Source organism: Caretta caretta, chromosome 1, assembly GCF_965140235.1.
Source record: "Caretta caretta isolate rCarCar2 chromosome 1, rCarCar1.hap1, whole genome shotgun sequence".
In the NCBI taxonomy this organism is placed as follows: Eukaryota; Metazoa; Chordata; order Testudines; family Cheloniidae; genus Caretta; species Caretta caretta.
In genome coordinates this window covers 126,882,542-126,908,978 of record NC_134206.1, presented here as the reverse complement: position 1 = coordinate 126,908,978, position 26,437 = coordinate 126,882,542, and the positions used below count along the sequence as shown (strand labels likewise).

At 41.1% G+C, this 26,437-nt stretch overlaps 1 protein-coding gene across 2 annotated transcripts in view; it reads right to left on the bottom strand.

Annotated features, from left to right (window-relative positions):
* LOC125640835 (CD99 antigen) overlaps positions 1–16,516 on the bottom strand; it is a 38,078-nt gene extending 21,562 nt beyond the window's left edge. For both annotated transcript variants that reach the window (XM_048859852.2, XM_048859860.2), the window contains exon 1: positions 16,216–16,516. In XM_048859852.2, the coding sequence (XP_048715809.1) occupies positions 16,216–16,276 (61 nt within the window). In that variant the 5' untranslated portion in view covers positions 16,277–16,516. The remainder of the gene's footprint in view (positions 1–16,215) is intronic.
* Positions 16,517–26,437: the final 9,921 nt, after the last annotated feature.

Here is a 26,437-nt window from a genome sequence, read left to right as displayed (position 1 = left end):
ATAAAGTTACAATTACCCATACATATATAAATCCTACAAAAACCCATGCAATGACTAAGGCTGCAGTCATACACACATCCTCAAAGATATCCTAGGGTCCTGATGGACCTCTCAGCAGATGATTATTGATAGAGGGATGGTTCCTGCTGGGGTTTCCTGGGGGGGAGAAGGGGGACGGTCTTCCCACTTTTACATAACCAGGGACCTCTTTTATATTGTTGTTCTGATCACACCTAATGCAGATATAAGAGGGTTTCCCTTATCTGTACTTCCACACCCCATGAATACTGGAGGGCCCCATTCTTCATAGGCTGTTTCTTACTTTCACTTATTATTAGCATCTATGCACAACATGTATGCTGCAGTCACGACAGGACATTCCATGATCTTACAACCAGGTGTCCCATGATCTCGAACAATACCCTGCAGTTTATTGCAATCTAGTTTTCTGTAACATCGGGCACATCTTTTATAGTGATCCTGTGACCTTTCTGGCATAAGGTTATTCCTAGATCACCCATTCATGCCAAGCATTCTTAAGCCTGGCCGAGTATTACTAAGCTAAAATTTTACAGGTCTCAGCCTATATGACAGGGGTGGCCAACCTGTAGCTCCAGAGCCACATTTGGCTCTTCAGAGGTTAATGTGCGGCTCCTTGCATATGTGCCGACTGTGAAGCTGGAGCTACAGACACCAACTTTCCAGTGTGCCAGGGAGTGCTCGCTGCTCAACCCGCTGCTCTGCCCCAGGCCCTGCCCCCACTCCACCCCTTCCCCCAAACGTGCGGTACCCTCCTTCCTCCCCCCTACTCCTCAGAGCCTCCTGCACATGCAAAACAGCTGATCAGCTAGGCAGGAGGCATGGGAGGGAGGAGGAGGAGGAGGAGCTGCTGACATATTACTGTGGCTCTTCGGCATTGTACATTGGTAAATTCTGGCTCCTTCTGAGGCTCAGGTTGGCCACCCCCCTATAGGCTTTGTATTCCAGCCATGCTTTACTTATATACCTAACACACACTCATCACTCCTAAATAATTGTCAGTCTTACACTTCTATTATCCTACAATTTAAATCTATGAAATAGCATATGAATTGACCATAATGCCAAACACCACAATGATAAAGGGATGATAAAATGAACTAACTAGCTAAGTTCTATACCCCACCAATAATTCCATTTTCCCCCCCTCCTTCAGTGGACCTATAAGAAGGATGGGAATATCTGCTACCCAGCCATGAGGGACTATGGTAGATAGGTCTGCACATAAGCAATTAGTAAAAGTAACACTTCAAAAAAAATAAAATTGTGCAAAATACTTTAAAGTTTAAACCTTCAAAAAAGGAACTGCTGGGAACTGCTGTTCTGAGCTCACTGGCATTTGTTTCCAATTCCATTATTTGCCTCCTGTCAACATACAGTGATCCAAGACTAAAAACATCTACTGCATAGCCCACATTCTGACAGTCTTTTTTTCCCCAAAAAATAGTTAATGTCACAAACAGCTAGAACCAAAAAAGAAAAACCAATTTACTAACAAGCAGTGCAGGAGAAAGTGAAAACTTTTCTATTTCTCTTAATCTATGTTCCCCTTATAACTCTGCAAAAACTGCTTTTTTTTAAAGTTTTAAGCAGAGAAACTTGAATGTGATGATGACTCACTGCGGGAGAAATAGAACTTGCAGCTGCATTAGTCATCTCATTCTAGGTAGAGTTGTGGGCACCAGTCCTGATCAGGCAAAAACTGTGACAAGATGTTTACAGACATTGCCAAGCAGCAGCTTATAATTAGCTCTGCAGCAGCATACCATGAAATCTTCAGAATTGAAATCTTGTACCGTAGTTTTCAGTCTGCAACCCTCTTACAAGACTTCACCTATCAAAGCTTTGCTCATATATGAAAATCTTTGAGTTTATTTTCTATTAATTATTTGCACTGTGGTAGTAGCTAGGAGCTCCAGTCATGGACCAGGAACCTACTGTGCTAGGTAATATACAAAAAGAAGACTGACCCTACTTCAAAGAGCTTAAATTCTAAGAAGGAGACAAGGATACAGATAGACTATGAAGTGAAGATTTTCTAAATACAAAAAAAGCACCTATTTGCTGCATATTCAGTCCTGCTGGATTTAGCATGTTCACAGTCAGAAAACATTGGTAACCATGACAGTTAAGCTTCCTCTAGGACCAATAAAAAGAGAAACCTACATTTCTTTCCTATTGCTCAAGATGTATTTGACTTACCAAGGTTATTTGTTCACATACAAAAGTCTCCCAACAGGCCTTTATGCAAAAAGAATGGTTTCTAGACACCCCTTCCAAGGTAGCAATGACATTTTTAAAGTGATGGGGTACCTAAACAAGGAGCAAATAAGCAGTTGTCCATTATCACTTTTCAGTTCCTGAAGCTGAAGTTCAGAACAGACCATTCCTTCCACTGAACAGAAGTGAAAATGTACACAGGATCCTTTGACAGAAGTGAACATCCATTCAAGAGGCCACCTTTCTCCCACACATACCTTAGTTTGAATTTTATGTTTCCACATGTGTCTGTGGAGCATGCTGGAACTCAGGGGATGTATCACAAATTATGTTGATCTGCGTTAATATCCATTCAAGACTGGATAGAGAAATTAGGAATTGTGGCACATTTTGTAACAAGAGAAACCTATTCACTGAGAGCTTGCATCACAAACAAAACAAGCTCTGGTGCTGATAATGTGGATGGCTTGACAGGAGCATTTAGTTTAGGAAGAAAGAGTTAGGGGTAGCGTACTTTGAATCACCAGATGAACATCTGACTAGACTACACAAGAGTAGGGTAAACAGGAGGTTACAGAATCTGGCACAAGGAGCTCAGCGTTTAGTAAGGCTAATGACAGCTGTTATCCAGAAACCAAAACCAGTCCAGCTGCACAGCAACAATAAATCTGGGAGCCGCCTCTGAAGCTTTTCAGTTGGGTTGGGTAGATTAAGGCCCAAGATCCAGCGTCCAACCTTCAAATCACTACCCACATGCCAGAACTAATTCTATACCAGAATTTAGTTCCACAAGGTTAGGGTCAGTAAGGACATAGGTTCAGAAATGAGGTGACTATTTTCCCCTAGGAGCCTCAGTATGGTCTCGGAGCACACAGATAGCATAGGGCTAAATGTTTGCCATGTTTGTTTCTGGGAAAGTTATTCCCCCCAGAGGTGAGCTTACCACACTTGAGAGTTCTCTCTCCCCTCTCCCCCCCACCCCATCCCCTGCTTGCCCGCCCTTGCTGGGAGCCGATCAAAAAAAAAAAAAAATAGAAGCAACAAGCTACAAGCCAAAAACTAACCAACAAGCAACTCACAAGCCAATAACAAGCACAATTTCTGTTTTTTTTTTTTTCCATGGGTTTGGCATGTCTGGTGTGTATGGGGGTGGGGTGAGGGAGGAGAGACAGAGTATGTATTGGGGAGTGAGTGTGTCAACATGCTGTCTCCTAAATTCAGACAGCAGCGGAAGCAGTCAGTCCTGAGGCAGTGGGAGGGAGACACCCCTGGCATCAGCCCCCACCTCCCACCATGGCTCTTCACAGCAGTCTGTCTCTCACTCACGCCTCGCCTCACCTCACCCCCCCCACCCCTGCCTGCCTGCCTCTGTGTTTGGAGTGTGGGACAGAGCAGCATTAAACATTAGTGATTTGCTGTTTGTTGCCCAGGGCAGAGTTGCACACTCAGCTGTCAGAGCAAAGCTTTGAAAGGGGAGGGGCACATGCCCGCAGAGTTCAAAACAGTGATATAGCGAACAGATATAACAAACAGCAGTATCTACACTGACACTGTCATTTTAATTTTGCCGCAGAAAGCTTTAGGACTCTTGTCGAGGTGGTTTTATTGTGTTGTTGAAACTGAAGAGTTTGGTCGCCAAAAGCGGTATTGCAGTGCGTACACCTCCACATTTTGTCCCCAAAAGCTGCCTTTTAGCGACAAAACTCTGCAGTGTAGAAAAGGCCTAAATTTAATCTAAGGTTAAGTCAGCTTACTATTATAGAACAAAAACAAATACTTTCACCTCCACAACAAATGTAATATTCAGCTTTCCTTTAAAAAGCTGAATGTTGTCATTCACCCCTCCTCCCGCAAGAAAAAGTTAGCTTTACATTTGGAAAGTGGTTCACATTCGGGTACTGGCTACAGCTGATGTACAGGGAATGATCCCCAATTTCTGCAGGGAAGAGTTAAATATCGTGGAAAGATTTTTTTCGGTAAACATTTTCTCAGTGAAAAAATTGTAAGACTTACTTTGTGCTAATACAATTTAGGATATCCAAGAAGTTACCACATGTTACCAATAAGAAGGAAAATACTAGAAACAATGATAAGTCCTCAAAACCAAGTGATTTTATAATGCATCCAAGTCACAGAATTTGGAAGTCTTTTCCTCAAAGCAAGAGACTTTCAAATTTAGAGCTCTTTGGAAATCCTTTTATATTGGTTTTGTATCATTTATAAACACATTCAAAAACCTCAGGGTATTCAGCACCCAAATTCCAATGAAATTAAATGGGAATTGGGCATCTAATTCCCTTAGTATCCTTTGAAAATTCCACCCCTGGCATTTGAAAATCCAGCTATTGAAAGTTTATAATAAGCCTCGTTCATTTTCCATGACCAAAAGACATACAAACAAACCTTCATAGTATTTATATCATCTACAGCACACAGCTTCCAAGTTTAACTTGTCCAAGGGCTGGTATTTTAAACTTTCACAAACCTAACAAAGACTTGTGATCAACAGCGAACAGGACTTGCTACAATCAGCTTTCCTTAACCGGTGATACACTTACCTGAAAGTTCTCATTTCTCCACACATTCCACCACCAAAGAAGAAACTGTCAATGTCAATTCATTGTTCATTCTGCCCTTTCCAAAGCTAAATTATCCGTAGCCTCCTTTATTATGCTACTCATTGACGATTTCCAGGTTTAAAGGCAACAAGAACGTTGTCAGTTATAGCAATACTCTTTTCCATTTCTGTTTAGGAAAATTATACAAATATCTGGAACTACAGAGCTTCCAGGACCATTGCACATTCCTCAAGGAATGTTAATGTACTGTATTCCTCATGTGGGGATCACAAGCAGACAACATTATTCCCATGAGATTTTCATGGAAACAGAGCACCTGTCTCAAACCAGGACAGAGAAGTTTAGTGGCAAGTTTCAGTGTTCTCACAAGTACTTCATGCGTACCTGGCCCTATGCATATCAGGCCTCAGCAGTTCTCACATAACTGTGGTAAAAGACTAAATGTTAAAGCTACTCGTAAGAATTCTACAGCTTGACAAATTGTGACAATTAAAAAGGAAATTAACAGATAAACAGTTTCAAAATCAACTAGAAATTCAGGTTCATTAAAAGAAGAATGTTTGGCCCAAGCAGGCAGTTACCTTCCTGACACCATACAACAGAATGAGATTATCAAAACCTGTTTCAGATAGGAAAATAAAACTCACACTGAGTGGTTTAGGACAGTTTTTCTTCACTAGAGAGCTAACTACTGGCATGGTCTATCATTCCACTAAAGAATATTTTATACTCATGTACGCTTCAGTGTCTTTCCCATGTTTGCTAGAGAGAGGGAACAGAATATCATAGGTTTTAAAGACCAGGTGGTAAAAAGTCATAACTTAATGTAAATCATGGTTTATGACAAAGGACAGCTCTCAGATCCTGATAGTTTAATTTCAATATTCATAAAGGTTTTATCTATGTAGCTATGAAGGTGAAGGTCTTCGGTGGCAGGTTAGTGGATTAGTAAACACACATCCCACCCCAAATAAAGTGATTGCAGCATTTTAACAGTTACTAGGGAACTGCACCTTGAGTGCTGGCTCTTGCCCAGAAATTATAGCAATTATGTGTTTAAATCTTCCATCCTTATCGCTGAAAGCCACTTCTGATTTCTCCAGGAGCACCCATCCCACACTCTGAATACTATTCCACCAGAACAATCAAAAGTTAGAATGAACTACTAAAATATACAGCATGTCACTAATACAATCCTAACTCATTCCCACTCGATTATACCACAATTAATAAGTTGACAATCTGTGACAATATGCTTAGGAGTGTAAATATGATGTAACTAGAATATGCTTTATGCAAAAGGTCTCTTGTAACGTATCGTAACAAAGGTTATAACCTACTGAATATATTCCTCCTATCTGAATGTATGTATCATTCTTGTATGTGAAGCTAGAAATATAGACAGGTTTCAGAGTAGCAGCCGTGTTAGTCTGTATCTGCAAAAGAAAAGGAGGACTTGTGGCACCTTAGAGACTAACAAATGAAGGGAGCTGTAGCTCACGAAAGCTTATGCTCAAATAAATTTATTAGTCTCTAAGGTGCCACAAGTCCTCCTTTTTTTAGAAATATAAAGTATAACTCTGGGGTCCTATTGTAATTATGTGAAGTGTGGGCCGCTGCTGGTGGTTTAGAATCTTGATGGCTCCCATTTACTAGCACAATTGGTTGTAAATGGCTGTTTACATGCAAGCCTTCCCATGTTCCTGTAAGCCAGCCCAGGAAGAATGGAGGCTGGGGATCTCACAGGACATGTGACCATGTCACATTATGCTGAAATCCATCTTAAATCTGGTACTTTTCCATTCTGAAGGAGGGGTTGGGACCCAGAGAGACAAAAGATTCCCGTCTTGGGCCAAACCTATAAAAGGGGGCTGCCAGTCATGAGAAATCCCCTAGTTACCACCTGAGCTGGAACCAACAAGGACTGTACCAGGGGAAAGGATTGGGCCCACACTAGGAAGGAGTCTAGTCTGTGGAAGAGGCTTATTGAAACATCTCAGGGTGAGATTTTACTTGTAAACATTTTCTTAACTTATTAGGCTTAGACTTGCATGTTTTTGCTTTATTTTGCTTGGTGACTTACTTTGTTCTGTCTATTACTTGAAACCACTTAAATCTTTCTTTTTATACTAATAGAATCACTTTTGTTAATTAGTAAACCCAGAATAAGTGATGAATACCTGGGGGAGGAAACAGCTGTGCATATCTCTCTACAAGTGTCAGAGGGTGGACAATTTACGAGTTTACCCTGTATAAGCTTTAAACAGGGTAAAATGGATTTAAGGGTTTGGATCCCATTGGGAACTGGGTGTCTGGCTGCTGGAGATAGGTGACCTGGTGAGCAGTTTTTGGTTAAAGTCTGCAGCTTTAGGGGCGTGGACCAGACACGCGTTTGTGTTGCAGCATGCTAGCATGTCTGGTTCAACAAGGCAGGGTTCTGGAGTCCCAAGCTGTCAGGACAAACGGGCTCAGAGGTAATTCCAGCACATCAGGTAACAATCCCAAGGGGATCTCTGTGACCAAACCCGTCACATAATCCATCCCGCAGTCTCTTCCTCTGACTCCTCCAATAGGTTCAGTGTGGCCAGATGCTTACATGTACCCAGAAACCCAATGATGCTTACACCTGTATGGAGTCACTCAACTTCTACGTTCAAAGATCAATTTGCATGATTTCGTTGCAAGTGTAGCGGTTACACTATACAGTGCAATACAGCCTGCAGCCACCGGGGGATTCATTATGGCCCTGAAAATGCCCTAGTCCCCCTGTAAAATATGGAATACATGTTGATCAAGGCAACATGATGAGATTTCAAGCCTCAACTCCTACCACAAATTTCACCACTGTTGGCTGCAGACATGGGACATTCAAAAGGGCTTGGTGCAGTCCCTTACGTGCCTGGTCACAGCCACATGAGTGGAAGGGAAGTGGAAGACGGAGATGGTAGCAAGAGGAAGCCAGGGATTTGCTGCAGAAAGTGGTTGTAGGATGCAGTGGGGATTCCCAGGTGCCTTGTGGGAAAGGCAGGGAGATAGATGGAATGAAGGATGGTTGCAGTGGGGAGAAGGCTGCTGCAGGGGAGAGGGATAGTGGGCTGCTGTATATGTGGGAAGGGAAACCATGGTGCAGAATTGCTGTGGGGAGGGAATCATGGAGTGGTTTGCTTCAACCGGTGACTGCTATGTATGTGTGGGAGTTACCAGAGAGGATGCTGGAAGAGTGACTGGGATGCAGGATTGTTGCACAGGATTTGGAGATGTGGGTTACAGTGTTGCGTTGGGGTTGGGCAGTGAGACTGCATAGCAGTGGGGGTTGGTGGAAGAGGGAGAATGCAGATGAGTGGTGTTAGGAGGAAAGGATATATAATACTGAAGGAGTAATGGAAAAGAGGAATGAACAAAAGAAAAACAAGTATCTGATAAAGGAAAAAACAAAACCAAGAAAACTGAGAAGGGGGATCTGAAGAAAGACTCTGCTCCACCAGCTTCCAAGAGCCTTTTGCACAAGATTCCCAGAACCCTTTACCAAAGCCCTACTCTGCTACTCGCCTCTTAAGCATGCTCTCTCTCCTGCCCCCAAATGTAGGTTGCCGCAAATGTGGCACAGGGATTAGGAAGACAAAATAAGGGTTATCTGGCACTTCCATTCCTTCCACTTGTTTTGTGCACGAGGCACCACAGATTGAAAGAAGAAAAGGAGTACTAGTGGCACCTTAGAGACTAACCAATTTATTTGAGCATAAGCTTTCGTGAGCTACAGCTCACTTCATCGGATGCATTCAGTGGAAAATTTGAGATTTATATACACACAGAACATGAAAAAATGGGTGTTATCATACACACAGTAAGGAGAGTGATCACTCAAGATGAGCTATTACCAGCGGGGGCGGGGGGGCGCGGAGAGAAAACCTTTTGTAGTGATAATCAAGGTGGGCCATTTCCAGCAGCTAACAGGGAGGAGCAGTTGGGGCTGGGGGGGGGGGGGGGGGGAGGTGGAAGAGGGAGAATAAACATGGGGAAATAGTTTTACTTTGTGTAAGGACACATCCACTCCCAGTCTCTATTCAAGAGAAAGTTAATTGTATCCAGTTTGCAAATTAATTCCAATTCAGCAGTCTCTCCTTGGAGTCTGTTTTTGAAGTCTTTTTGTTCTAATATTGTGACCTTTAGGTCTGAAATCGAGTGACCAGAGAGATTGAAGTGTTCTCCGACTGGTTTATGAATGTTATAATTCTTGACATTGAGATTGAAAGAGTAATTCTTTGGAGTGAGCATCTTTAAGATTAAACTCTACTAACAACTGTATCATTAACACCAAGCCTATTAGATACTCTGTTTTAAAACTGCAGACCCAGCATTAGGTAGAGAATTTTGTATTAAATAACTTTTGTATCCCCACAGTTTAATTTCTATTTGTGAAACAATTCACTAGTTTTGAGCAAAAATTAAAGAAATATGTGAAATGAATGTCTGTGGTCTAGTTTAAAATTAAAATAAAAAGGACCAGTGTGAGTGAGAAGAGAACATAACTAAAATGTCAACAGATCAGATCCAGACAACATAAGCTCCGGAATTTACAAACAGCTTTTGTTTAATAAAAATACCAACTTGGAACCTTTTATTCAGACTCAAACAACTAAGATTTGCAGACAACAAAAAAGGCAATGGATATCCTGTGTGAAGGGACAAAAGCAAAAAAAACAACAACCACCCCAAACTTATTTTTACCTAGACCAAAATTCTGTTATTCAAAAGAAAAGACCTGGGATTAAAAGATTTCTTGTGAACAGATCTTGTGGATGAAGTATTCTCACCCTCCATCCTGCACAAAGCTGAAAGTTATACAGTAGAACCTCAGAGTTACAAACAACCTCCATTCCCGAGATGTTTGTAACTCTGAAATGTTTGTAGCTCTGAACAAAATGTTATAGTGATTCTTTCAAAAGTTTACAACTGAACATTGACTTAATTCAGCTTTGAAACTTTACTATGCAGAAGAAAAATGCTGGTTTCCCTTTATTTATTTATTTTTTTTAGTAGTTTACATTTAACAGTACTGTATTGAATTTGCCTTTTTCTTTTTTTTAAATTTAGTCTCTGCTGCTGCCTGATTGCGTACTTCCAGTTCAAAATGAGGTATGTAGTTGACTGATCAGTTCATAACTCTGGTGTTCGTAATTGAGGTTCTACTGTACACAATAAGTATACATTTGAGGTCGGGTGGGGAATATCTATAAAACTGCTGGCAGAGATCCAAGAAGAAAGACTATTAAGTCACTCAAAATGTGAGAAGAATAGAGACCAGTAACATGTGGAGTGAATTACCAGTTTAGTTACTAATGACTTGTCTTTTAACAAGTACAGTTAAAGACGTTTCTTTATAAAAAGTGTCCATTTGACATTTTGTACATTGATGATAGAAACCTACTTAGGGGAAGGAAATTAAGACTGGATATTTGAGGAGTGCTAATGTACATATGATTTGTCACACTTCTAAATCCTTCATGTTTTCTGTTGAGACTGTGGCTTAAAGTTGCATTTGTGTTTCCTTTCTCTCATAATAAAAAGTTGGATTTTTATTTCATTTGATGCACTTTAAGCTGTCTTGTCCCAAAATATTTGGTGGAGTTCTTTATTTAGCTCACATCTCAAATGCAAACAAATTTTATTGGCATGACATACTGTTCATTTGTCAAACTACTGAATAAACTACTTAAGCCAGAAGCAATTAAACTACCAAGTAAGAGACTATTACAGGGAATCTGCTTCATGACTTGGTGACAAGCTTTGTATGAAACCTTAGAAATCCTTTTTTATGGGCTGTGTTTTCAGTGTTGTGTGTAGAGAAATAGCAACTTGTTTAATAGAAGCTGTTTAACTCGTTCCCGTACACTGCACTAATGCAATACCCAACCCTGAAAAATGTATTTCCACGGCAAGTAAGAAACTCTCTAGCAAACGTGTGCGTATAGGTATCACACACACTTAGTCACCAGCTTCTACATAATTTCTGCTTTCATTAGCAGTCTCCTTATGATTGCAAAGAACCTTCCAAATGTTAACTGTTGTGGTGCTGTCTGAGTCTGCAGACAGAAGACTTCAATGCTGCTGCTACTACTTACTCCTTTCCCAACAAGTAGCCCTGGGATTTCAAATTTATCAAACACTAGTCAAAGATTCATATGGAGGATAAAGTGTTGTTCCCCCCTCCCACATTCTAAGGAAAAAGGAAATGCAACCAGGTACAAACCCATGTACCCTCCCCTTTTCTACCAGCTGAAGATGAACCCTGACCCCTGGAACTCCCTGGTGACTTGCCTTCCTCCTCCCTCCCCTCATACCCTTTACACACTCTTGTCCTATTGGTCTCTGGCTAGTAGATTTCTGGGTGCTCTTTCATCTTCTTGCAATACTAAAGGAATAAAGGACATGTCAATTACAGTAGCTTCTTACTAAACTGTATCCTCCACTCAAATAGGGCCTTCCCCAGTATGTGGATCACACTAACCAGTGTCAGACAAGGACAAACATTTTAAGTACAGCTGCCACCCCACGTGACATGCCAAAGTAGTAACAGCAAACATTAATATATAGAAATTGTTTCTGGCTGTGCAGTGTAAAGCTGAGGAGTGTTCAACAGTTGCCAAGCTACACTGTCATGACTTCAAAGAACTGCTGCAATGAAGTAATTTTGATTTAGCATGCACAGTTGTCCTTTTATATAAATTATCAGTGTAAAAAGTAAAAGCCTTCAGAGTCTGAGTCACAGATCTGAACGCTTTTCAGTGACAGAGGTAAAGAATAGTCTGCTGCACATTTTCAGCTTCATAGTATAGTATGTGCGGCTCAATAAAATGATACCCCCACCAGAAATTGGGGAACAGCAATAGGATACAATGGAATTTACATTTTCAGAATGATGCCTGGGGCAATTTGATCCACCTGCTATCAACATTAAAATGCATAATTTAACTGTATTTTGACCATTTTTTTCAAAGTCTGAATTTAAACCAACTAAAGTAGTGTAGAAATGAGGCCAGGGCGGTTAAAAAATCACAATTTATGAATTTCTAGTTCTTCACATTCTTTCTATTCTATAGTCTTAACATGATAAGGTGGTTGTTTTGTATTTATTTTTTAAATTTTCTAATTGCTAGTAAAATTTCAGCAGCTACATAGAGATTTTTCTCTGCTATGAAGTTCCACACCATGAAAATCTCACCTGCATGTGTCTAAATGCAAACTTAACTTTAGGCTCTTATTTTAAAAGAAATTTAGCTTGTGTTTATAACATGGTTAGTTAAAACTGAAACAATTTTGTTTTGGAATGAAAAAGATTTTATGCCATTTAGAGAGACGTTTAATTAAAAAATACAGTGCTAGCCCCTGATGCTGCAAACCCTCATGCTTAACTTTAGGAACAGGAGTAGTCCCCACTGAAGTTAATAGGACTATTCATGTGAGTATAGTTACGCAACTGCTTAAGTGTTTGCAGGATCAGAGTCTTACATTTACAGAACTGCTACTGCAAAGTAGTGAAAATTCAAATAAGATACCCTACAGACATTGGGATTTTAAAGACCCATTTAAAAATTTAGGATATATTTTTAGCTTAATGTTGTAAGAGCACAAGTTTTCAAATTAGTTTTGCAAAGCCTCCACCTGATTTAGACTGATGATATTTTAAAATCAAGTGATTTAGATAATTGATGTAAATTGCTTTATTTAAAGTAGCTTCACGCTGGTTAAAACTGAAGCTTTCTTCATACCATGCATGAATGCATACAAGTATTGTTTAAAAAAGATCCTATTTGTCTTTTACGCATTTGGTTGGGATAATGCATTCACATTATGAACTGTAACCCCAGGCACAACAAGCTAAGTTAAGGTTACTGATCGTGTCAGAACAATTTACCTTCTTGCAAAGATTTGTCAAACACTTAACATCCTCCTTTCCTTATGGCATGTCCTCTGGAGCTCTGCGGCAACAAGTGATTTTACACTAACAGGTTTCAGAGGAACAGCCGTGTTAGTCTGTATTCGCAAAAAGAAAAGGAGTACTTGTGGCACCTTAGAGACTAACCAATTTATTTGAGCATGAGCTTTCGTGAGCTACAGCTCACTTCATCAGATGTTTACCGTGGAAACTGCAGCAGACTTTATATACACACAGAGAATATGAAACAATACCTCCTCCCACCCCACTGTCCTGCTGGTAATAGCTTATCTAAAGTGATCAACAGGTGGGCCATTTCCAGCACAAATCCAGGTTTTCTCACCCTCCACCCCCCACATTTGTGTGGGGGGTGGAGGGTGAGAAAACCTGGATTTGTGCTGGAAATGGCCCACCTGTTGATCACTTTAGATAAGCTATTACCAGCAGGACAGTGGGGTGGGAGGAGGTATTGTTTCATATTCTCTGTGTGTATATAAAGTCTGCTGCAGTTTCCACGGTAAACATCTGATGAAGTGAGCTGTAGCTCACGAAAGCTCATGCTCAAATAAATTGGTTAGTCTCTAAGGTGCCACAAGTACTCCTTTTCTTTTTACACTAACAGTTTTGCTAAATATTTGACACAAAAAGATGACTACATAGCATCAACTAGCCTAAAAGTGGCAATTCTTCACAAAAGAACTTCAAAAAAACAGACTCCAGGGAGAGACTGCTGAATTGGAATTAATTTGCAAACTGGATACAATTAACTTAGGCTTGAATAAAGACTGGAGTGGATGTGTCATTACACAAAGTAAAACTATTTCTCCTTGTTTATTTCCCCTCCTACTGTTCTTGTAAAGTGCTGGAAATGGCCCACCTTGATTATCACTACAAAAAAGGTCCCCCACCCGCTGGTAATAGCTCACCTTTCCTGGTCACTCTTGTTACAGTCTGTATGGTAACACAGATTTTATATACACAGAGAACATGAAACAATCTCCCCACTGTATTTTCCACTGTATGCATCCGATGAAGTGAGCTGTAGCTCACGAAAGCTTATGCTCCAATAAATTTGTTAGTTTCTAAGGTGCCACAAGCCCTCCTTTTCTTTTTGCGAATACAGGCTAACACAGCTGCTACTCTGAAACCTAGCCTTCTTTGGAGTGTGGCAAAAAAATACCATCCTTGCAAAAAGTAATTAAATAACAAATTGCGCAAAGTAAGTTACTATTTGTATCATATATCCTTATATCACATTAGATCTTAGCCAATAGAGTTTACATAACTTCTTATTGGATAAAGTAGTTTTAGCCTCTGTCGCTGCATTTCTCCAAATAATGCATCAGAATCCTAGCATTCAACCTATTGTTTTTAAATATTCTGTGCAAAAAATTGGGCAAAAGTTTCAAGGCTTAAAGTCTGCTAATAAGAATACTAAAACCAAAGGGAAATTGTCAGCAAAGTTTGTTTGTTTACCTTGGTGTTTCCCATAGTATAGTAATTGTGCTGATACCCACTAGAAAGTTAGCATTGAGTTAACTGTTGCTCTGACTTAAAGTACCTCCTCTTTCTTTCCTAAAATGGAAGCTTTTTTCGAGCTCTGACAGTGCCAAAACTCTCAGTTTTCAGAGTAGCAGCCGTGTTAGTCTGTATTCGCAAAAAGAAAAGGAGTACTTGTGGCACCTTAGAGACTAACCAATTTATTTGAGCATAAGCTTTCGTGAGCTACAGCTCACTTCATCGGATGCATAAAAGTGGAAAATGCAGTGAGGATATTTTTATACACACAGACCATGAAAAAATGGGTGTTTATCACTTCAAAAGGTTTTCTCTCCCCCCCCCCCACCCCACTCTCCTGCTGGTAATAGCTTATCTAAAGTGATCACTCTCCTTACAGTGTGTATGATAATCAAGGTGGGCCATTTCCATCATACACACTGTAAGGAGAGTGATCACTTTAGATAAGCTATTACCAGCAGGAGAGTGGGGTGGGGGGGGGAGAGAAAACCTTTTGAAGTGATAAACACCCATTTTTTCATGGTCTGTGTGTATAAAAATATCCTCACTGCATTTTCCACTTTTATGCATCCGATGAAGTGAGCTGTAGCTCACGAAAGCTTATGCTCAAATAAATTGGTTAGTCTCTAAGGTGCCACAAGTACTCCTTTTCTTTTTGTGAAAACTCTCAGTGGCATTCAAGAAAAGCCCCCTCCTCCTACAAACAAACTAATAAAAACAGAGCAAAATAGAGCAACTGATTTGGTACATATAATATATAAAGTGAGAGGTGAAAAAAGTAAACAATTTCATACGGTACAAGTAAGATCATGAAGCTTAGCAATTATGGTGTTTATTTTAAAGGACATCATCACCTCCTCTGTAAGTGACCACATTACCCCTTATGTATCTATGGCTCAACTGGCAAATGTGAAGAGGACCACTCTGTGCAGATCTAGTGGAGGAATGATGTGCACTTGAGGCATCCCACCTCCTCTGAAAGATGGCAGCTGGACACACCACGCTGTTAGGGTGGGGCAGGAAGGCAGCTAAGGATTCCCAGCATGTATGTAACATTTCTCCTCCCCAGGCTAGCAATACATAAAGAGACAACTCCCAGATCCTTTCAGTTCTCCCAAACCAGACAGTAAGCAGGACAACCGGTCCCACATAATATACCTGGTTTATTTCCCTGTCTCAGCCCTGTGGTAAACCCCACCGCCCTCTGCCTCATTTCCAGTAGCGCCATGTTCAGTGTCCACAGTTAAGGCGATTTCCTCACAATCACTGCAGATCCGTTTCCCCAGGGATTAAATTCAACCGCAAAAAGAGGAGACGCCAACTAAAACGTGGCACGCCCCTCCTGCTCGCAGAAAAGGAAGGCTTTTCCCCCCCATCCGGCTGCCTCTATCCGAGGACTTCTCGGTGGCTGTCGCTGGGGGAGCCGAGGCAGACCACCAGGCTCACCCCACCTAGGGAGGCAGCGCTGCGGTGGGGGGACCAGCCATTTGTGGACCCAGGGCGCGCACCCGTGCCCGGAGCTCCCGACCCCAGCGACACCTCCCGCCGCTTGGCGCGCCCGCCTCCCGCTCTTCGCCCGCTCTCGCCCAGCCGGGGCCAGCGCGAGGGGTCCCGGGGCGCGCCCCGCTGTATGGCCTCAGGGGAGCCCCGGGCACTGCCCCGCCTGCGATACGACCCCGCCTTCAGAGCCACGCAGATCTCCCGCCTGGGCGCCCCACCAGCCTCCTGCCCGCTCCCAATACAGCCCCTCCTTTCTTCCGCCTATGCTGGCAGCGTAACAAAAGGCAGCGCTGGGTGGGGGAACAGAGCCCCGCAGGAAAACCCCCCGCCACGGATCCCCGGCGGGGCAAAGGGAAAGAAGGGCCAGTTGCACGGCAGGCAGCCACCCACCCTCTCGCCCCAGCGTCTGCTCCACCTTCTTACCTCTCACGTGAAGCAGGAGAAAAGCCAGAGACACTAGGAGGGTGAGTCTCCCCCGCTGCATGATCCGCTGCTGCCGCTCCAGGGACTAAGGTGCAAACTTTCCCCGCAGGTTTCCCTCCCACGCACCCACCTTCTCTCTCAAAACTTTCTTTCCAAGAAGCCACTAGCTCCACTCCCGGCAGGAGCGGGTCACGGGTGCGCCGCAGGCAGCAGCAGCCGCCGCCACAGCCCTCCCCGCGCACAGGAGCCTGCTGCGCAAACAGTAATTCCAGCGCGAGCCCCGCAGCCAAAAAAGGCATGGGGTTGCCCGCTCTCTCCAAGACTCCTACCTCCCAGGGGCAGGCAGCCAATCCGAAGGGAGAGCTGGCCCCAGACAGCCAATGAGACGAAGGGGCAGCCAACCCGCTCCCCCCTCCCCCCCACAGCTGGCAGGGAGAAGAGACAGTGCGAGCCTGCTAGGGCATGCCACGCCCTAGGTCACGGGAGGCGAGCGGGTGCGGTGCGGTGGAGCAGGGCTCGCCCTGCAGATGGGGAGAGGCTGTCCCCGAGCTGCGGAAAATTGCTTGGGAGTGCAGCCGGCACGTTAGGCTGCTAACGGGCACGGGGAGGGTTTGCAGTGGAAGGGCAGGAAGGTTGTCAGAGTGCAGATCTGTGCCAGAAACTGGTGCAGAGAGAGAGAGAGCGAGCGATGACTCAACGCAATAGGAGCCAAAAGCTGTTTTTCCCCTTGCTGTCTAGCAAAAGCGGCAGCAGGGAGCTCTTTTCTGGACCTGCAAAGAAACTGACTTCCTCCTTGGATTGTATGCAGTGTAGTTGTAGCCAGGTAGGTCCCAGGATACTAAAAGACAACATGGGTGAGGCAATATCTTTTAGAGGAACAGCCGTGTTAGTCTGTATTCGCAAAAAGAAAAGGAGTACTTGTGGCACCTTAGAGACTAACCAATTTATTTGAGCATGAGCTTTCCTGAGCTACAGCTCACCCACGGTATGCATCTGATGAAGTGAGCTGTAGCTCACGAAAGCTCATGCTCAAATAAATTGGTTAGTCTCTAAGGTGCCACAAGTACTCCTTTTCTTTTTGCAATATCTTTTATTCGTCCAATAAAATATATTATCTCTCTAATCTTTCCCAGTTTCAGATGACTCTGCTAGGTATAAGTTTCTTGCCTCCAGAAAGTGAATTGGCAGGGATTGGCCTCTTTCAGGGTTAGCATGTTATGGAAAACTCCTTTCCTTTTGTCTCCATACCTGTTGAAAAGAGAGAGGATCTCTTGAATCCCAGGTGTTGTAGGAAGTGGAAGGGGAGAGGGGTCAAAAGCCAGATTCAGATTTCATGCTTGGGGCCTGTCCCTGGGGATGGGTGGAATCCAACTATGAAAAGCACTCAGACTTTTATGAGGGAGGATGTTGGACATCTGGACGTGTGTTTTGCAGCTCTAAAACCTCTCACTAGCATCTAACTCTCACAGGCCTAACTGCAAACATGGGAGATATTTAAAATAAGTCCCAAAAGGAGCTGAACTAGATGAATTAAATCCTCTCTCAGGCTTTGATAGTTGAATGCAGGGTCTGCTAGGCTAGATCGCACCTTCATCCAGCCACATTTTCTTTCTGCACTTATTGAAAAAGGTTATCTAAAATTAAACATATGTTAAGAAGCCTGCCAATCTTGCCTGCAGATGGCTAGCTGCTCCTTTGCTTGGACATCAGAAACTCTCCTTGATGTTGCAGAGAATTTGGGATGCACAAGCAATGCAAGATTGGACTTCTGACTAAATTAAAATTCTCTTGTGCAACATGTCACAGTATTTAAGTGCCGTATTTAGTTTTTATGTGAATTATTCAGATATGGGAGGACTGTTTACAAATATAAGACTTTTTTATTTAAACACAGCTAAATAACCCATATTTCTTCGTGAAAGTTACAATTTAGAGGTATTACATCTTTGCCACAAAGGATATCGTCCTTTATGTCTGCCTGCTTCCCCAGATATTATACAATATTAAAAGCCTATCCTGTAATCTGCACTGCCATATACCAGTAATCCCACTCATCACTTGCAGGACTGAACCCTTGTACTGTACTGAACCATACCTCTCTCCCTGGGGACTAGGTAGAGCTAAAGAACAATATGAAGGTCTTTTTGCCAAAATACATACAAAAATAATTATATCAAGATAAATAAATATGATACATATCAATATATAAAGATTACATTCAAATAAGAACATAAGAACAGCCATACTGGGTCAGACCAAAGGTCCATCTAGCTCAGTATCCTGTTTTCTGACAGTGGTCAATGCCAGGTGCCCCAGAAGGAATGAACAGAACAGGTAATCATCAAGTGCTCCATCCCCTGTCACCCAGGCCCAGCTTCTGGCAAACAGCAGCTAGGGACACCATCCCTGCCCATCCTGGCTAATTGTCATTGATGGACCTAACCTCCATGAACTTATTTAGTTCTTTTTTGAACCCTGTTACAGTCTTGGCCTTCACAACATCCTCTGGCAAAGAGTTCCACAGGTTGACTGTGCGTTGTGTGGAAAAAATACTTCCTTTTGTTTGTTTTAAACCTGCTGCTTATTAATTTCATTTGGTACCTTCTAGTTCTTGTGTTATGACAAATAGTAAATAACACTTCCTTATTTACTTTCTTCACACCAGTCATGATTTTATAGACCTCTATCATATCCCCTTTAGTCGTCTTTTTTCCAAGCTGAAAAGTCCCAGTCTCATTACTCTCTCCTCATATGGCAGCTGTTCCATACTCCTAATCATTTTTGTTGCCCTTTTCTGAACCTTTTCCAATTCCAATATATCTTTTTTGAGATGAGGCAACCACATCTACCCGCAGTATTCAAGATGTGGGCATACCATGGCTTTATATAGAGGCAATAAGATATTTTCAGTCTTCTTATCTATCCCTTTCTTAATGATTCCCAACATTCTGCTTGCTTTGTTGACTGCTGCTGCACGTTGAGTGGATGTTTTCAGAGAACTATTCACAATGGCTCCAAGAGCTCTTTCTTGAGTGGTAACAGCTAATTTAGACCCCCATCATTTCATATGTATAGTCGGGATTATGTTTTCCAATGTGCGTTATTTTGCATTTATCAACATTAAATTTCTTCTGCCATTTTGTTGCCCAGTCACTCAGTGTTGTGCGATCATTTTGTAGCTCTTTGCAGTCTGCTTGGGACTTAACTATTTTGAGTAGTTTTGTATCATCTGCAAATTTTGTCACCGCACTGTTTAACCCTTTTTTCCGGATTATTTATTAATATGTTGAATAGGACGGGTCCCAGTACAGACCTCTGGGGAACACCACAATTTACCTCTCTCCATTCTGAAAACTGACCATTTATTTCTACCCTTTTTTCCCTATCTTTTAACCAGTTACCAATCCATGAGAGAACCTTCTCTCTTATCCCATGATAACTTACTTTGCTTAAGAGCCTTTGGTGAGGGACCTTGTCAAAGGCTTTCTGAAAATCTAAGTACATAATATATCCACTGAATCCCTCTTGTCCACATGCTTATTGACCACCTCAAAGAATTCCAGTTAATTGGTGAGGCATGATTTTCCTTTACAAAAAACATGTTGACTCTTCCCCAACAAATTATGTTCATCTATGTGTCTTTACTATAGTTTCAACCAGTTTGCCTGGTACTGAAGTCAGGCTTTCTGGACTGTAATTGCCGGGATCCCCTCTGGAGCCCTTTTTAAAAAATGGTGTCAGCTATCTTCCAGTCATTTGGTACAGAAGCTGATTTAAATGATAGGTTACAGACTACAGTTAGTAGTTCTGCATTTTTACATATGAGTTCCTTCAGAACTCTTGGGTGAATACCATCTGGTCCTGGTGACTTGCTACCATTTAGTTTATCAATATGTTCCAAAACCTCCTCTAATGACACTTCAATCTGAGACAGTTCCTCAGATTTGTCTCCGAAAAAGAATGGCTCAGGTTTGGGAATCTCCCTCACATCCTCAACCCTGAAGAGCAATGCAAAGAATTTGTTTACTTTCTCCACAATGGCCTTATCGTCCTTGAGTGCTCCTCAGTCTGGGACAGTTCCTCAGATTTGTCACCTAAATAGTACCTTGAATTGGGAAGTATCTTCACCATCACTAAAATGATGCCACTTTTGGGGTGGAACTTGCACCAGCTTAATGATACACAGCAACATTATACAATAGTTTGAGAGAGGGAGTGAATACTTTCTCCAAATGAAATTATATTCTGCCCCTTATATTTTCCTTGTAGTTTATCAAATTAGAATTTGGCCAGGCAACAGACTCTTATAATATTAATTCAAGTACTCAGGAGCTTAGTTTTAAGTCTCAGCAGAATAATGCATCTCCCGCAGCACAGTGCCCATCACCAATATGCTAGTACATAACTTAATACTGATTCAGTGGGAAGAGTACCTTCTAAGGAATCAAAATCATCACCCACTCCATAAGCTGTCCGATTCCCCATCCGTAACCCCGTTTCGTGTCCATTAGCCAAATACTTATCAGACCCACCTTGTTTAACTGATGAAAGCAGAGAGAGGAGCTTATCTGCTAACAGAGTTTGGCTACAGTCTATTAAATGGCTCTTGAAGTACATCAAATACACATAATACATGAAAATAATGCCCATATATGGTTTTACATCAAATGATCAAAAGGATTAATCCTTCCTTAACAACAACAACAAAAAGCCCAGAAAGCTGAATTTTGAAGAAGAAATATTGTAAATTACCTGTTTTCATCAAGGGAAAGATGCCTAAACAGCAGAAGATGTCTCTTTCAACTATTAACAGTCTTATCAAGTTAATTTAAAGAATGTTTAAAAGCTTTCTTTGCTCTAGACACCAAGGCCTAGAAGATGAGATGAATCAATTACAAATAAGCACATTCACACTATGATCCAAAACAGAGCTACGGAGTGCTTAGCAAAAATACTTACAGCGCATACATACCAAATTATTCATGTTGCATATCAAAGCAAATATTTTGCTTAATGGGATGTTTTTTCATAGCCATTATTAACCACTGGTCATTCAAAGAAACTTCTCAACTGACAAAATAATTGTTTAACAGCAATTTCAGTGCACTACACCGTAAAAAAGTATTTATGATATCCCCAATGAATGATGTTTTATGGTAAGATAGCATTTTAAGCATTTGATTATTTAATTTAGGACTGATTTCTTGGTTGTCTAATTGATAGGAGAAAATGAATCTAGTTTACTACTGGAAAAATGTAGGAGTTGCCATACTACATCAGATCCAGTATTCTAATTCTAAGAGAGGACAGTATCAGAGGAAGTGCAATCTTCAGAGAAGGTGAAAGTAACCTCGCGTTAGGCAGATGTGGAATAACCAGCCTTCACACTAGGTCTTCTCATAATCCTGGATAGCGATGAGTTTAAATTTTGAAGCATGAGGTTTAATATCTGTTACAGAATTTATGTTAGCATTAATTATAACTGGATATTCTTGTTATGCATATAAATGTCCAATCCCTTTCTGAATCTTACTAAATTGGCCTCAATGACATCCAGTGCCAATGTGTTCCACTGTCTAATTATGCATTGTGTGAAAATGTATTTTATCAGGTTTGAATTTTCCACTTTTTAGTTTCACTTAATGTCCCATTGTTCTTGTCTTAAAACAGGTAGAATAGACATGCCTGATCTACCTTCTCTAGACCATTCATTATTTTATATACTTTCATCACATTCTCTTATTTGTCTCCTTTCTAAAGATAAACAACCCCAATTTTTTCAATCTTTTTTCATATGTAAGTTTTTCATTGTTGTCACCCATCTCTGAACCCTTCTGCAATATCCTTTTTGACATAGGGTGACTCGGTGATCAATACTGCACATGCTATTCTAGATGAGGCCACATGATTTAGAATTACCAGGTGTACCATATCTGGAATCTTCTGAATGGAAAGAATACAGGTGAAACATTGACTTTCCATGTAATTCAAACAGGCTTAGAAGGAACGGTTAATACTTTAACTTGTGTGTTGTTCCCATGGAACAAGATGGAAGGTGAGCAGGGCTTGAAGAGACCTATTCCAGAGAGGGAAGAAGGCAACTTTTACAGGTAGCCATGAGCTGCTGAGATGAAGGCTCATTCTCCCCAGTTTCCTCCTATTATAGCTCTTCTGAAGTACATGTGATCAGCTACACTCGTTTCCTGTCTCCACTCAGCTTAACCTTGTGCCCTCTCATTTCCACATACCTTGTGTATTTAAGTCTTCCCAGAAGCAGTAAGGCTCTATCGATGCTCCTCAAAGCTGGCTCCTTACACAGACAGTGGAAAGACAAATATTTATTTTTTTCTCTGCAAGCAACATCTTAGTAGAGCAGTTGGGACTTTACCTGTCTGTTCCCTAATGCTGTCCCTAGGGGATCAGGGGAGCGCCAGCAGCCCCTGCCTCCAGCAAATGATATAGGAGCTAGAGCCAGACATTGAAAAAAAATTGTTATTCAACTCAGTGAAAAGGATAGACCATAAAAATTATTCTTCCTTCAGTCTATGCACTCAGTTCCTGTGAATGTTAATGGGAGCTGCATACTTATATAGAGAGGAGATCAGAGCCCTTTGATTAATTCAAAATGGAGATAATTTCCTAGACCTTGACATAATGAGGTCTGGAAAATATGATCCAGAAACTGTTGTTCCTTAAGTTATTTGAATGTGCCATTAATGGCACATTTCTTCCAGCAGAGTCTGGTGATATGCATCTCTTGATGAATATTACTTGAAGGCACAAACTTTTGTTTATGCCAACCCCACCCATATCTAAGGAATACAACAATGTGTAGATATTATGAAATAGAGGCACCACCTCAAGGTGCATACTGAAAAAAATAGGTTGGAGGCAAAGTACCTCTCACATCTGCCCAATATCCGCATCACTTTTGTAGGTTTCAGAGCAGCTTTTGTACTTTATTCAACTACTAAAATGCATTTGAAAATGAAACAAAGTACTGGAGACACTAGTAGATCTACCACTATGAGAACATGAAAGTCAGATGAAACTGGAACTCTGTGTTTCTGCTCAGTCCCTGGCCTCTGTTGAAACTACTTCTGGCACAGATTCAGGCCTCTAATGATATTTATTCCTCTGTGCAACCAGGCTGTCGGGACTCCCATGTTTGTAGGTTACTGCAAGTAAATATTAAAATAAAGACAAAGTTGGACCACACTAATTTTCTCTTTATTTTTTAAATTTATTTATTTAGGAGTGGAGAGAAAGGGGATAGACCCAGATTCTGCATTTAGATCTGCTAGCAGAGACCCCTGTGCATGTGCAGAATCCTGTTGACTTCAGCAGGACTCTCCAGCAGTGGATCCAAATATTAGAGCCATGGAGTAGCTGCGACACTTCAATCAGTATATACACCCAGGATTTTTAAGGTCAGATCAGTAGCCTCTCCTTGAGGGCAGAACATAAAACATACATTGTAACATAACTTAATTGTAAACAATCCCCCTGCCTCGTTTTGGCGACAGAAAGATTGTGACAATTGTATTATCTTGTCAGACAAGTGTACTGTGGAAAAACCATTGTCAGTTCTAGGGGTGCATACAGAATGGATCCCGAGGCCAAATTTTGGACCGATTGTTCCACCTTTGCTAATGTCTTCTGTTGTGTGATTTCTCCTAGTGGTCTCTGCCTCATGACCTCAGACATATTAAGACACTACAGCTTAAGTGTAGTTTGCAAAGTAAGCAGATCTGATCTCTCTACAAAAGCCAAGTCTTTGTAACTTAGGAAGAATGTATGCACAAGAGTTATAGAAAACCTATGTGAATGCAGAATATCAAGCCTACAGAAAGTTTCCCACTGTTTCTCCCAATTGTTCCACTCCCCCAGGGGTAACAACAGCAGGAACACTATTGTACAGAAGGCATCAGTGTAGATAATACAATAGAAAAAACATGTGTGGCCACAGAAACCTTGTTTTCATTAGTTTTCCTACTGTTGCAGTATCTGTTCCTAAGGCTATGTCTATGCTAGGGAAAAAAGGTATATTTTAAAGTGCTGTTAGTTAATATGTTTTCTCCACTAGGATTTTAACACGTAAGCTAACATGTCTTTATAATACATCTTTCATCCTACTGTAGACATAACCTTAATGTTTGTCTCCTTTGTTATCTTCTTCACCTAAAGCTTTTTTTCCATGTTGTCCCTTGCACCAGGAATGTACTCTGATTCTGAACACCACAAAAATGTCTTCAAATTCCTTCTTGAGACCAAGTTTTTTACACAGCTTCATAAATGATCCCTGAGTTCCCTTTAAAAAAAGTGTAATCTTTTCTTCTGTATGTTGTCCTTTTATGATCCCATTGTATTGAGGTAAGTGACCTATCATTTAAAAACACCTAGAACACATCTAGGTGCACTATATACAATAGGAATTTTATTAAGTACTTAGTTCGATACTGCACTATGAATTACAGTGTTAATTACATGAAATAGGTTGCCAACACTTTTTTTTTTACAAGAAATATATCTCCATACCACAATGTCACTTTATCGGAAGGAAGAAGGCATTGTTCTTATATAAACTGCTATATAGTTGGCTTCCTATTTTATTGAACTGTAGTTTCCATGCTGTAAGTAATTTAAGCTGCTCTGAGCTATGTCTCTCTGAAAACAAAATACACTGGGCTAGATCCTCAGTGGATGCAAATTGCTGTAGCTCCATTGACAGCAAAGGGGCTATGGCGCTTTACACCAGTTTAAAATCGGTCCCTCTTTGGCTAAGATAAGAACGCCATGATGGCGTGATAATACGCTGCTCTCTTTTGCCCTCTGTTTTAGTACGTAACATGACCTCAAGAATTGTTTGTCAAAACACAGTACATATTTAAATAGTGATTCACTTGCTATTCCTACTTTCAGGGTATAATAAACTTCTGGGGATTACTAAAGTCAGGCGCTCAATTAAATTATTTCTTTACCATTCCAATTAAATTGCCAGTTGCTGTTGGCTCCTTTAATACCGAAGACAAGTAAATAAATAACAGAGGCAGAAAGATCTAGCATACCTCTATAAGGTGCGTCACCAGTCTTATTTTAGCATTCTCTGTTTTTGTGAGTTACTGTAATTCAATTTCCATTAATTCACTATAGGGATTTTGAAAGCTGCAGCCCATACATCCTACTCTGCTACAAAGTATTATTTTTAATATAATAAATCATTTCTATTTGAATGTAATTAAATATCTGAGAGTGACTAATATAAGACCAAGAAAGAATTTGGAGTTGCTTTTGTCTCTGGCAGGGTGCTCTTTCTTCAGTAACAAGGTATGTTCCCCCTTTTGCAAATCTGTAATGAGCACCAGAATTAGAAATATATAGTATAGCTATATAATAGAATTTTAACATACAACAAGTTGCTAATTTAACTTACTGTGCACGTGTCTCTTCTCTCCAACTCTGCTGTTAAATTATATTTTTCTTCTTCTTTCCTTCCTACTTAAACACTAACGTGTTGCTTTACACAGAATTTGAGTGTTGGCACCTGTCTGTGGTAAGGTGCCAAGACTCAAAGTCTATGTGAAAGTTGCAAGTGTTTAAGTAGAAAGGAAGGAAGAAGAAAAATAACCATCACCAGAGAGAGAAGCAGAGAACGCATTCTGTGAAAGAGAACCATCTAATTACATATTCTATCTGTTTAGGTACTTATTTGGCTCTGATCACCATAATATCAGAGCCACTCCTGACTGCTTAAAAATACGAGCAAGAATAACAATCTCTAACTTCTGTGCCAGCCTCTAAGAGAAATAACTTGATTTTTATAATTTCTGTGTGTGGAGAACTTACTGAGGGAAAACTGAGTCAGAGAGAAGAGTTCTGCATGTATTTCTGAGAATGGTGAAGCCCTTGCTCATTCTTAACTTTTCAGGGAGTGAGTTAGTCTCACTCTCTCTCTCTCTGCACCTCTCTTTACTGGTTGACATTGATTGATTTTGTGATTCACCTGACACACATGCTGCTTATGGGGTAAGATTTTTCAGAAGTGCCGAAGGCCCTTGACTTTCACTGGCACTTAGGTGTTATTGAAAATTTTCCTCGTCAGTTGTTTCTTTGTGGAGTTTTTGATTGATTGCTTGTTTTTTGTTTTTTAATCTTAATGTCCTAGGGTAAAGTTATCTGGAAATTCCTCATCTGTAAAAATTGGGCTACAGAAGTCTTAAAT